General features: G+C 42.8%; 1 protein-coding gene across 1 annotated transcript; it reads left to right on the forward strand.

Moving 5' to 3' along the window:
• Positions 1-108: 108 nt before the first annotated feature.
• Positions 109-3,997, forward strand: LOC115012534 (GTPase IMAP family member 4). Its single transcript, XM_029438197.1, has 3 exons — positions 109-280; positions 1,379-1,527; positions 2,029-3,997. The coding sequence occupies exons 1-3, from the start codon at positions 256-258 to the stop codon at positions 2,857-2,859; spliced, it is 1,005 nt and encodes a 334-aa protein (XP_029294057.1). The 5' UTR covers positions 109-255; the 3' UTR covers positions 2,860-3,997.
• The last annotated feature ends 8,436 nt before the right edge of the window (positions 3,998-12,433 follow it).

Genomic DNA, 12,433 nt, shown 5'->3' on the forward strand with positions numbered 1-12,433 from the left:
TTTTATAAGTTGTGGGCTGAAATGATCAGAAAACTGTTGAGTCATTTTTCAGCGGATGTAGGGCGTCTCATCCCGCGGCCCCGGGCGGTCCCCGTGCCCCGGGTTGAGACGCCCTACACCAGCCACCACCACAGATGGAGCTGCTGTGTTCACCTCTGCTGAGTCAGCCGGGTTGAGTCCAGTACAGCAGGCAGGAACTAGGAAGTGCGACCATCCCTTGTTCAACAGTGAATACGGCAGCGAACAGGAGCAGACATGTCAACATCTGCTGCTCAGTCGGGTAGGTGGACCATTATTTTTTAAATGTTTCCCAAGAACAGCTGTCTATCTGCGGAGACGCAGTCGGCCGGGGCGGCTCCCCGTGGCGTGTTTACGGTATTTGTGCGGTTTGAGATGAGAAGAGACGGCAGCTGCAAAGGGCGCTGCCACTTCATGGAAATGCGAAAGCGGTGCTGGCAGCACGGGTCAGCGACACAACATGTCAATCAGCTGACTAAATAAACAACACGAGGTCTATCACTTTTAGGAGGAGGACATACACATTGAGGCGAGGAACTATAGGCAAAGACTTCTCCGTGCACTGCTCAATTTTGAGAGCTTGGGCTATTTAGCTTCCAGAACCTGTCAGACTAATGGAAATACAACATCAAACTACACATTTAGCTGTTTATCTTTCTAACTTTGTCTATTTGTGTTTGTAGATTTCTCCTAAATTGACCAAAAGTTTTAGTCAATGCCTCATTTGCATATTCAAGTAATTGTCTTAAAGTACGTGTTTAGCTGGGGAAGTTTCATGGTGATATCTATTTCTTAAAATGTTTACCGTATTCCCGTGCAGTGTCTCGCAAAATGTATGGGTATTACAATACATATCAAAATGAGTGTTTTCTCAGACTCTGAGCCAGAGATCTCCACTTCAGTAGCTCTGACATGCACCAAACTCTCCAGTTTAATTCCTCTCGATATTCTGAAGGTTTTTACTCAGGGGTTTGTTCATATCTCATTCATAGCCTGAGTTATAGATCATTTGACTAAAAACCTAATATGTCAACAAAATAAAACAATAATTTCAGATTCCTACTGTGGAAATGTATCCTTCATTTTTGTATTTAAACTTAACATTTCTTGTAATACAAAAAATAATTGTCTTAAATGTAAGTAATCAACCAGGGATGTTTCAAGGTGATATCTATTAGTTAAAATGTTTACCCTATTTACTGGCGGTGTCTCCCCTTTAAAAGATTGTATTGTCATAAATGGAGAAACCTGTGTCCTCTCTGGACAACACAAACACTCAGTATACATACAAACAGTACACCATGAAAACCATAATTGTGTGTTTTTCACTGCTGTGTGTCTCCACCCTTTTGCTGAGCAGAGATAAGGCTGGTGGTGCTCGGCCGGACGGGTGCAGGAAAGGGATCAGCAGTCAGCGCCATCCTCGGCCTGCAAGACTCTGAGCAGGGCACAGATGCTGTAGTCATCCAGGAGTGCAGCAAACACAGAGGAGAGGCTGCAGGTAGACAGGTAGGAGAGAAGTGCACACACAACAACACACTGCAAAGTATCTGTTTTGAAAGAGTCAATTATTACAGTGAAACAACATCATATTAAGTTGACAGCCTTCATTATTAATGACATATAGGATTGAACCTCTCTTAAGCAATGTCCCCTACACCACTTACATCTCTGATTATAAGCAACTCTGTCTACAAAGAGATTCAAAACGTCAACAACGAGACGCAAAACAACCAAAAAGAGACAGAACACGAACCCAAAGAGATGTGAAACGACACAAAGATGTCTCTTTGAATCTGTGTGTCCCGTTGGGGGCCCGCTGCAAGTCTGTACCCTGGGGGCCCATTGTCTCATCTGTCCGTGCTTCTAGTGTTATACATTACTTTTCATTTAATTTACTTTACATATAATCTGTACAGTCCTACATGTCCTATGTGGAATTTTGTTACAGTAACTTATCAATCAAACACTATTCAACCTTGGTTTTGTGCTCCTGCCACCTCCCTGTAGGTGGTGGTCGTCTCCAGTGCAGTCTGGTTCGGCTCAGGCTGCGACCCAGAGGAAAGGAGGAGACACATATCCTCCTTCATCTCCTTGTCCAGCCCTGGGCCTCACGCCTTCCTGCTGTGTGTCCCCGTGAACCAGCCAGCCGACGGAGAGGCCGAGGCGCTGGATGTCCTGAAGATGCTGTTGGGCCCCTCTGCAGTCAGAACCAACACCATCATACTCTTCACCCACACGGACGAGCTGGAGGAGGAGGAGCCACTGGAGGAATACCTTGTCACGTGGCGCAAGGACCTCCAGGAGCTGGTGGAAGCATGTGGCGACCGCTACCACACCTTGGAGAGCCGCAGGGGAGAGCCAGAGGAGGGGAAAGCTGTGGAGGAGCTGCTGGAGAAGGTTGAGCAGGCGGTGAGGGAGAGCGGGACGCAGCACTTCAGCTGTGCTCTGTACCAGGAGGCTGAGGAGAGAGTGAAGGGGAGGCAGGTGGAGATGGTGAGACAGAGGAGAGGAGAAGTGTCTCCCGAGGACACAGAGGAAAATGTCACAGAAGAAGAAATGGCGGCAGTGCGAGAGGAGGCAGAGAGGAGCGTTGGTGACTTGAATGTGGATGTGGAAGGTATGTTCCCCTCTGCCGGTGTCTCCCCAGCTCCCTCTTTCCTCTGGTGCTTGTGGGAGAAGCTGACAGGCTGGATGAGCTGGCTGCCCCTGAGGAGGGAGGCCCTGCTGGGAGCGCTGGTTGGCCTATTTGTGGGAGGGCCGTTTGGAGGTGTGATGGGGGCCACTGTGGGATCAGTGGCTACTGAGGTGGGCAGAAGAAAAACACAGAAAACTAAATGAGAGGTAACCCCATGTTTGAGTATTATGCTTTAAGTTGCACCTTAAAGTCGCTTCACTGTGTTCAGCCAACCATTGTATTACCATGTTGTTGGTTTACTAGCTAGCGCATGTCACAATAGTATTTATGCTTGACCTCTGAGCACCACTACTCTACTAATGCATACCGTATTATCTAATGGCTTTAATTATGGTTAATACATCATGGTTTATATATCAGTAATAACCCATTGATAAGAACAATGTTTGGGTTGCCAGGTTGCTGGTGTATATTTCCCTCTAGTTAACTCATCCTTAGTTGTTCCTCCTGATGGCACAGTCACTGACGCTATAAATGTAAATGATTAATACATTTGTTTTCAGTACTTCATTGATGGTACAGATCTGGCTCTGTAAATGGGAAACAAACAAAGTGGCTCCGGCCGAACAACACTATTCCGGCCAATCAGCAACAGAGACGCTCATGCTAAGGCTAAGGCCATGGATGTATAAAGATACAGGCAGTGAGGGGGGGTAAAGCTGGAGGGGGATTTGTTTGGATGCTGAGTTCAAATGTCATTAATCTTTCACCAGAATCCCTGACTCTACCTTTAGGTCTGCACATGGAAATGTCTGCAATAACATATTTGGTCACTTGGGGGCAGCAGAAACATTTAAATATTAGCACTTTTTAAAGTTCATTATGACACATTTGCAGTGGTGGAAAAAGTACACAGATCTTTTCGAGGGCTCAGTGATTTTATCCAATGTTCATATAATAATAATATTGATTAGAGTAGTTTTAACTAAAGACTAAACATCAAGTGTCATACTGTAGGAGGATATACACCACCCACATAGATTCTTCACTTGGCAACACAAACATAGTCCTGATGAGTGGATTGTCAGCGATCCATAAAGAAAACAAATATATTTATTAATCATTAAAATGTTATCAGTAACTTGTGAACCCCCTTTAGACTTTTTAGAGAGGGGCAATACAGATGGTTGAAAACATTTCGTAAAGAGGCAATACTAAGACTCCTCCACACGGTGGAGACATGGACCTTTATATATTGGAGACGCTGGAAATGTTTGAGGTGAACTGAGAGATAATTATTTACTGCCTACCAAGCAAATAAAAGCTGCTTTTTCAAATACATTTCACTGTTTTGTCTCTGAAGTCTTTGACTCAAGTACGTCATCTTCCAGAATGTTCTCTAATTTAAGGACGTCCAGCATTTACCAGTTTACCAGCTTCAACTTATTTTCTAAGATGCATATTTTGTACTGCATCAAATGTGCTGCAGAATGAAGTGAGAGGATATAGTTAACAAGAGATTCATGCTGCATGAACTCAGCAGAGCACTAAAGCACGTCTCTCCCAGACTCTCCTCCTTACACAATGGCAGGTTATGGCTTTGACATTGATGTAATTGATACTCTTCTAAAACCGTCAGTCATAACCCATCCTTACATCTCTTTCTCTCTCTCTCTCTCTCTCTCTTGCTCAGTCTCTCTAAATTGCCGGCGGCTCTGCCTCAGGAACAGCTAGGCGTTTCCGAATGTGGGTGGTCCGGCCGGGAAGGGAGGGAGAGAGAGAGAGAGAGAGAGAGAGAGAGAGAGAGAGAGGGAGAATTAAGCTCTCATGTTTCCCAAAAAGAGAGAGGGGAGGGAGACTCAAGAAAGAGAGAGTGAGTGAGAAACAACGACTGCGAGGGAGAGAGAGTGAGAGTCAAAGGCAGAGAGAACAAGCTTTGGGACTACATCTGTCTTCCAGATGTGGCCTCCACAGTTGTCTGAAACAAGGAAAAAAAGAAGGTTTTAAAAGTAAAGGAAAATTGGTGCTAAACAGTTTTTTATTGTTAGGGATTACACATACAGTGAAGACTACAGTATACCAGCTTAAGAATCCAGCAGCCAGGATATGCTGCTTTTTTTTTTCTCTTTATGAAACTGCAATGAAACAGCACACTAGACCCCTTGAAGTTAATGTGTGTGAACGAACACCTGTCCAAATATTATTCAGTCTTAGCGGATACACACATAAGACGGACAGAGCAATGAGAGAGTTGGTATTATGGAGGAAAATGAATGAGAATTGTTTTGGATGGAAATATATTTCTTCAGGAAGATATGGGACACAAAAGTATCACAAACGGCACACATGTAGGAAGGTTTAGTTTCAAAGTGTCGGGCCAATATCAGTTCTGGAAGATGAGACATCAGCAGGGGAAGAAAGTGGACGGAGAGTTTGATTTGTGCCTGTATTTATAAGCAGAGCCAAAATCTGAACAAACATGTGAGGGACTCACCAGTGAGCCATCATTAACACACAGGCTGTAACTTCTGCTCCTCTCCCTCCGAGCAAAAATGTTGTTGTAAGAGCCTTGTGGTCCCTCTGTGGATTTGGGGGCAAGTCCGCTGCGAGACGTGGACGCTGCAATATGTTTTTGTTATCATCACCCTATGGGCTGGAAAAGACAAGCAAACCGAAGGAAAATAATCAGGAGGACACACTTTGTCCTTCACTGCACTGGTTTACACAGACAACACACTTTGTCAATGCTTCAAATGGTTTGCCTGTGATAAAAACAGTATTTCTACTGTTAAAGAGAACATTCAATATTTAACATTTGGACATTAAAGATAATTGTTTAAATCAGTTGATGAATATAATAATAACTTGAAGTAAAATGAAGAGCTGCTCTGAGCCAGCCATGCATTACACAAAATGCACGAAAGCCCAACATAAAAACAAAAACATACGTAAAAAAAAAGGAAAGGAAAATGATATGGTCCGAGTTATTTTTTATTCATATTTGAAAAACATAATTTTGATAATATAAAATTGATCATTAGTTTTTTTATGTTTTCTTTTTATGTATTGAACATTTCTGGTACAGGATATAAATCCTCCACAAAATTCCACTATACTACAATACAAGCAATACAACAAAAGTACTACCTCAGTGTGTATATATTTATATATATATATATTTATATTTATATAACATCTTGAATGTTGGTGAAATTACAGCAGCCAAATGTTACGGCAGAAATGCAGCATTAGCAAAAATATAAATAAATATATAAATAAGTAACCGCTAAAAACTAAAAGAAAGCAAAAACAATGAGCTACATGACTGTGACATTACCACACAAATGCCATAAATCAAATGTTTCAATGCTATTCAAGTGGACTTTGTTAACAAAGTGACCTCAGGCAGAAGTCTCTGTATGTGATCCCGGCTGTTTGTGTGTCTCTCCTCCCTCTCTGGGTGTGCTCTCTGTGAGCCCTCTCATCTTTTTCCCATTAGAGCTGTTTTCATGTTCCTTCCGAGCCTGAGCGTGTGTGGCTGCGATTGTTTGTGAAGCAATGCTTGCCCCATCCGACTGTGTGTTTGTGTCTGTCTGTGTTTGTCTGTCCGACTTAGATTTATGCAACCAATTGGCAAGAATATCACAGACAACAAAATATAATCATAGCATGTTTCATTGCATTACTTAATTACATTTAATTATTTTAATGCACAATTTGCCATTTACAAATTGGCCGAATGTATTGTGGAGCCAGAATATGAGATGCAAAATTTAAAGCGGCGGTTCCCAACCATATTTTCTTTTTTTAGACGTCCCCTCACAGCTTGAACTCAGTCACCCCTTCATCAACACCAGCCATGATCCAAATGTGCTCATCTGAACTGATGAAAGGGAATTTGTTACCGTCGTCTTTTTCACACAGTTGAACTGCCAGTGTTCAGGTTCATGTCTGTATTATTCTACTAGTTGCAGAAGCATTTATACGTTACTTACGTCACTAACGGTTTATCCAATACCTGTGGATAAATGTTCAGACTTCTCTCAACTGCACTTCTGCAACTTTAGTGTTCAGGTGTTACATCAATATGTGAATATATATTTTTTAATAGTATCATATTTAAAAAACAAATCAAGTTAGTTGAGCTGCTCCACAATCTTTCCACATACCCTGTGGCAACAGTTTGAGATCCCCCGGGGTACGAGCAGTGTCGGGAAGGTTACTTTTGAAATATAAAAGGTTACAGATTATTAGTTACCCTGTTAAAAATTGAATAAGTAATGTAGCCTATTTTAATTACTTCAACTTAAACTGGGCAATAAAGCTCTTCAATGTAACTTGCAACAGAATGAATGTTATATATATTTTTAAGCTTTTTACTGAAAATAATATATTGTATATATTGTAATCACCAACATTTTGATTTGTAACTATAATTTAATTACACATTTCTTCCTCATTAACTGTAACAATTACAATTTTGTCATTTAATGACGTAACTCCGTGACATGTGACAGTAGTTCCTCACCAACACTGAGTACGAGTCCCCTGCTTGCTACTGATTTACAGTATCTCCATGTATCACCAGAAATGTAAGTCAAAGTCCTGCATTCAAAACATTACTAAAGTAAAAGTACAAAAGTATTCGCATCAAAATGAAGTTAAATAGAAAAAATGAAAGTATTAATTATGCATTATGGCCCATTTCAGAATAATATATACAATAATAATGACTTAAAATGATGTTATTGATGCATTAATGTGTTCGTCACTGCAATGATGCAGCTGGTAAAGGTGGAGCTAATTTGAACTACTTCATATACCTCTAGCTCGTGAACCCCCATCTTTAATTTTATAATAATACGTCACACTGTAATTGTTGATTTATTTATTGTTATTAGTATTAGTCTGAAAAGTTATCAAATAAATGTAGTGGAATAAAAAGTACAATAATTGTCTCTGAATTGTAACTCAGGTTTTGTACCTCAAAATGATACTCAAGTGCAGAGCTAGAGTAAAGGTACTTCAGCTGCCATGAAGCAGCTCACATCTATAATCTGCACAGAACGTCTTCGCCACATGGAACAAGGTGTCGGACAGACAGGAACAAATACAGGAAAGAAGCCCCCAGACAACATGAATACAAAATCACACACAGCTGCTGAGGTTAGCGCTCCGATGGACACACACACTAACATACACACTGAGACGGCCGCACATGCACCAGCAGCTGAACCGCTTTCAGGGGAAAGGAGAGGCACGACTCCAGTGGAGGTGTGCTGGGTGATCCAGTTCCAGCATGAGAATCACCTTTCATCCCCTCACGCCGGGCCGGCCTGACCTGATCCCTGTCCAGATGTGACGGAGGAAGTTGTCTCATGGACAGAGATTGAAAAAGAGAAGAAGAAGAAGAAGAAGAAGAAGAAGAAGAAGGAGGAGGAGAAGAAGAAGAAGAAGAGGAGGAGGAGGAGGAGGAGGAGGAGTGAGGCTTGGATAATGTTGTGTGGTCTGGTTCAGGTTTGCACGCCCTGCCGTCATCTGTCTGTGTAAAGGGAATTCTAAATATGGTCGCCACATTTGTGTCATTTATTTTCTCTCTTACTCCCCTAACATACGTCCTGACACTTAGATACCGGAAAAAAAGCCTTTGGGCTTAACTAATACCCCATGGCGACATGTCAAAAAATGAGTTCCAGTTTGACTCGGTTCACTTGCCAAGGGACTGATAAACAGCGAGTAGGAGGGTAAGGTCGTGGACTCGTGTGTGTAACAGGCGAGCGTATTAGCCCGCTTTGGGATGGACGAGGATGGCAGTTACTTAGGATGGGAAGAAGTGAGCTATTATGAAGCTTAAAGCACGCTGCTGGGAGCTACATTTACAGGAGGATGAGGAGTTGCGGTGAGATAACACGGCATGAAAGAAGCACGAGTTCTATTTGTGTGACAGCTCTTAAGAGTTGGTGGTCTTACACCTCCTGTAACAGATGGAGGACTCTTGGAAGGGGGGGGGGGCCTTCAGTCAGAACAGAAGACAACTCACTACTTGTGGAGCTGTGGTGCGGGTGTTGGATGGCCCCTGAGCTCACCATAATTGATGAATAGTGTGGTCCACATTAAGTTACATGCGCCGTTTGTTGTAAGTGGGTGCGATGATTGGGGGTCCGTTTGAAGCCGGGGCCGTGGGCTGTGTTTGAACCGTCAACAGAGAGCCCTCGTCTCTGTAAAGGACACCAGCCTGCGGTTTGGTCGCACAGGCCGAGCTCAGCACACACACAAACAAATATGCACACATACGTTACCCTTCAGTAGTATTATAGGTTTCGGGGGGGTTCGGGGGGGGTTGTATTATTCCTGCTGCAACACTGACTTAATTCAAGGCAGATCTGACCCGAGCTCGTTCTGCTGTATTGGATCAAGTCTTAATCCTGCCCTCGCCACATGAATGGGAGACACAAAGAGGAGCTGCACTCGCTCCTGCCACAAACATCAAATGTCACTCAGGTCCATATGCTGTCATGCAGCTTCTGATGGGTATCGGCGTGTCATGTGAGAGCCGGGGGAGCTTAATGAAGGCCTAGAACTGGAGACAGACAAGCGGGAAGATTGGAGCCACATCTCGTGGATACTGTGCACGCCGTCAACCTGGAATTGATCATCTGTTGCCCTGTTGTTTTTTACAGATCCACACATCCTCCGCCAGGAAAGCCAGAGGAGCTGACCCGTGTCACCACTTCAGAGCCGCTGTGCACAAAACAATCTCTAAATAGGAGCGTCTTAGGAGACACTTCACAGTAAGCTATGACTAACAAACCCAAAACACCTCAAAACAACACTGAGACGCATCCAACCTCCATCGCTGCAACACGAGCCAAACACATAATAACTCCTGCTCAAAGGCCCGTTATTGTCATATCTTTTCAAAGGATGCCAAACCCAAAACTCCACTCACACACGACCTTGAGCTAACAAGGGATGCAGGCGAAGCTTTCGGGGCTTTTCCATAACGACTGCGTGCACCAGACTGCGGACCACGGGGCAGAGGCACTTGCGGCGGGCTCCATGTTTAGTGTGTGTCACGGTCCAGCTCCCACGCAGTGGAAACACAGGGGCCCCGGGGCGGCGGGTGCTACTGAGGCCCCCTGATCCCCCCACTGATGCGCCAGGGGTAGACTTGTCCTTCAATCTCCATCTGAAATGAGAGACAGGCCATTGGTGTGCATGGGATGGGCCTCTGATTTGTTCTGTGGTCCCTTTGAAACCATGCATCCTGCAGAAGAGAGGAGAGAGGGAAACATCAAGTAAACATGACAGGCAGGATGGAGGAGAAATCAGATTAAGATGTGCAGCTGCAGTGGCTTTACTTTGCCCCAGAGAGGGCAGTGGAATCAATGTGGAAATGATAAGGTGGTGTCAAAAGAAGTGGGGATTCTTACATGCAGTGACTCTGGAGCTATCTCGTCATTTTGTAAAGCTCAGATAACTGTCAAAGAAAAATTAATATGATAAGTATGTTAAAATCCAGGACTTCAATGTCAAAAACTAAATCACAAGTGTTTCTGAACATTTGCTGAACAGTGATCAAAGAATATGTTCAATCCCTCCCATAACACAGTCTTACACAAATGTGTTTTAGCTTGTGCATGGTTTGTGCACAGGCGTGGGCCCAAGAGAGAGAGAGAAGGAGAGAAGGAGAGTGTGTGAGAGACAAATCGTGAGAGAAACAGACAGATTGTGGCGGCTTTGATGTGCGCTCGGAGCTCGGTCCTCAGAATAGATACTAGGTTGGAAAAAAAGCGATATCATAGGACAAATGTCTCCCTGCAAACCACTACAGTAGGAGAGCATGTGGGACTCTGAGTGCGTGTTTGGTGCTATAATTCGTAAATGGCTTGCACACACACTCATTCATGTGTGCAGACTATCGAGATGTCAATCACTAGGAGTGATGAAGTAGAAAGAAGTTTTTTCTCTCCAAAATCCTCAAGCAGGGCAGACAACTGACACGCCTTTAAAGGGGAAACTAAACAGCCCCCCACCACATCTAAATCTTGTTGTATTCTTTCTCCTCAGAAGAAACTTGTGTGATCACAACTCTGCCACCAATGTGCTCCCCATATGTCCACTCTTTTGTTTTTTTGAGGAATTTGGCTTTCGAGCACATATCTGTGTATATGTTCTTTGCTCTATGTATCCTGCATTTTAAGGGAGGGCTGTCTTTGAGTGAATGCTGACGGCCCGTCACTTAGCACCGACTTGATGGCTTTCTTTATCAATAGCACACACAGTACTATTAGGAAAATAAGGCCCAAATCATTGGTTCCCAACCTTGTGTTGTCTGACGCACCTTACAGCCCTGTCAGATGAACTCAAATACCTCTTCACCAACATCATCAGTCATGTTCCAATAGGGATGTTATTTAACACTATTTAATATATAAAAGTAGATATTGTTACCATTGTGTCCCATACAATTCAACCTAACATTTTTTGGTTGGTTTGGTCAGTTTGCCATATGCTGGACGTTTCCACCATTTCTCCTATATTCTTGGCTTGTTCACCATTAATCTACTTCAGGCTTTGTTATTGGTTGATTCATTACTTGTATCTATGTCAACCACTCAATACTGAACTTTGTCATCATTTATTCAATACTTTTCAGAAGTTACTTTTAGCTGTTTCAACCATTTACTGATTCACTTCAGTTTATATATATATATACATCCATAACCATTGCTAATTACTTTTAGTAAACTATTTCAACTTTAATCATTACTTTTAGCTTATTCACTATTTATCCAATACTGTACAAAAAAACCCTGTTTTTTATTTAGCTGTTTAAACTATTTTATTAGCTTTAGTAGCAATTTCAGCCATTTATCCATTTAAAACTATATATATTTTCGAAAGATATCTAATACTTTTAGCGATCACCATTTATCCATTAAGCTACTGTTAGCTATTGTTAGCTCTCTGCTTTTAGCCAACTGTTTGACTCGCTAACTCAATTTCACACACTTGCAGTTGCATAATGTCGTGTTCAGGTGCTCCAGTTGACTCAACGTATGGATACTTTTAGCTAACTACCGATTGCTAACTGCATGTTTACACTTCTCTACTTGCTAGCTGACTATTTAACATGAACTTTTCGCCTTTATTAGACAGATGACAGTGTATTGACAGACAGGAAATAGGTGGAGAGAAAGTGGTATGACATGCAACAACGGTCCCAAGGCAGAGCAGTAACCACTACAATTAAATCATAATTTCTATTTTGTTCAGATTACTTGAGCTACACATACTCCCTGGCAGTTGCTGAAGTTCCTTCTGTGGTACAACTACCCCTTGTTGGAAATCCCTGACCTCGATGGGACTCATGGCTTAGCAGTGCAAACAGAGCCCGCAGATATGAAGCACATCAAGCAACGTCAATGTTTTTTCAATCTAAATTCTAAGATTACTTCACTTTTTAGCTCGATGCCAGACCCCAGTCACAGCCAACATCTGAATACACCATCACTCACTGAAATATTACAGACAGCAGAAACTCACAAGCTGCGGGGATTTGAAAAAAATGAATACGCGTATTCACACGTCCCGTCTAATAATTAACGGATGCTATGACTCAACATGGTCACAGCACGGTAATTATCTGAGGAGGCTGTCATATTTATTTAACTAGGAAGCTAAGACTGCTGAAGTCCAGCCATGTCATATGTTAGATCGTGTCAGATTGAAACCATGCCACATTAAGCTGACCCCCCCCTCTCCTTCCTCTCT

Source organism: Cottoperca gobio, chromosome 8 (assembly GCF_900634415.1).
Source record: "Cottoperca gobio chromosome 8, fCotGob3.1, whole genome shotgun sequence".
Lineage (NCBI taxonomy): Eukaryota > Metazoa > Chordata > Actinopteri > Perciformes > Bovichtidae > Cottoperca > Cottoperca gobio.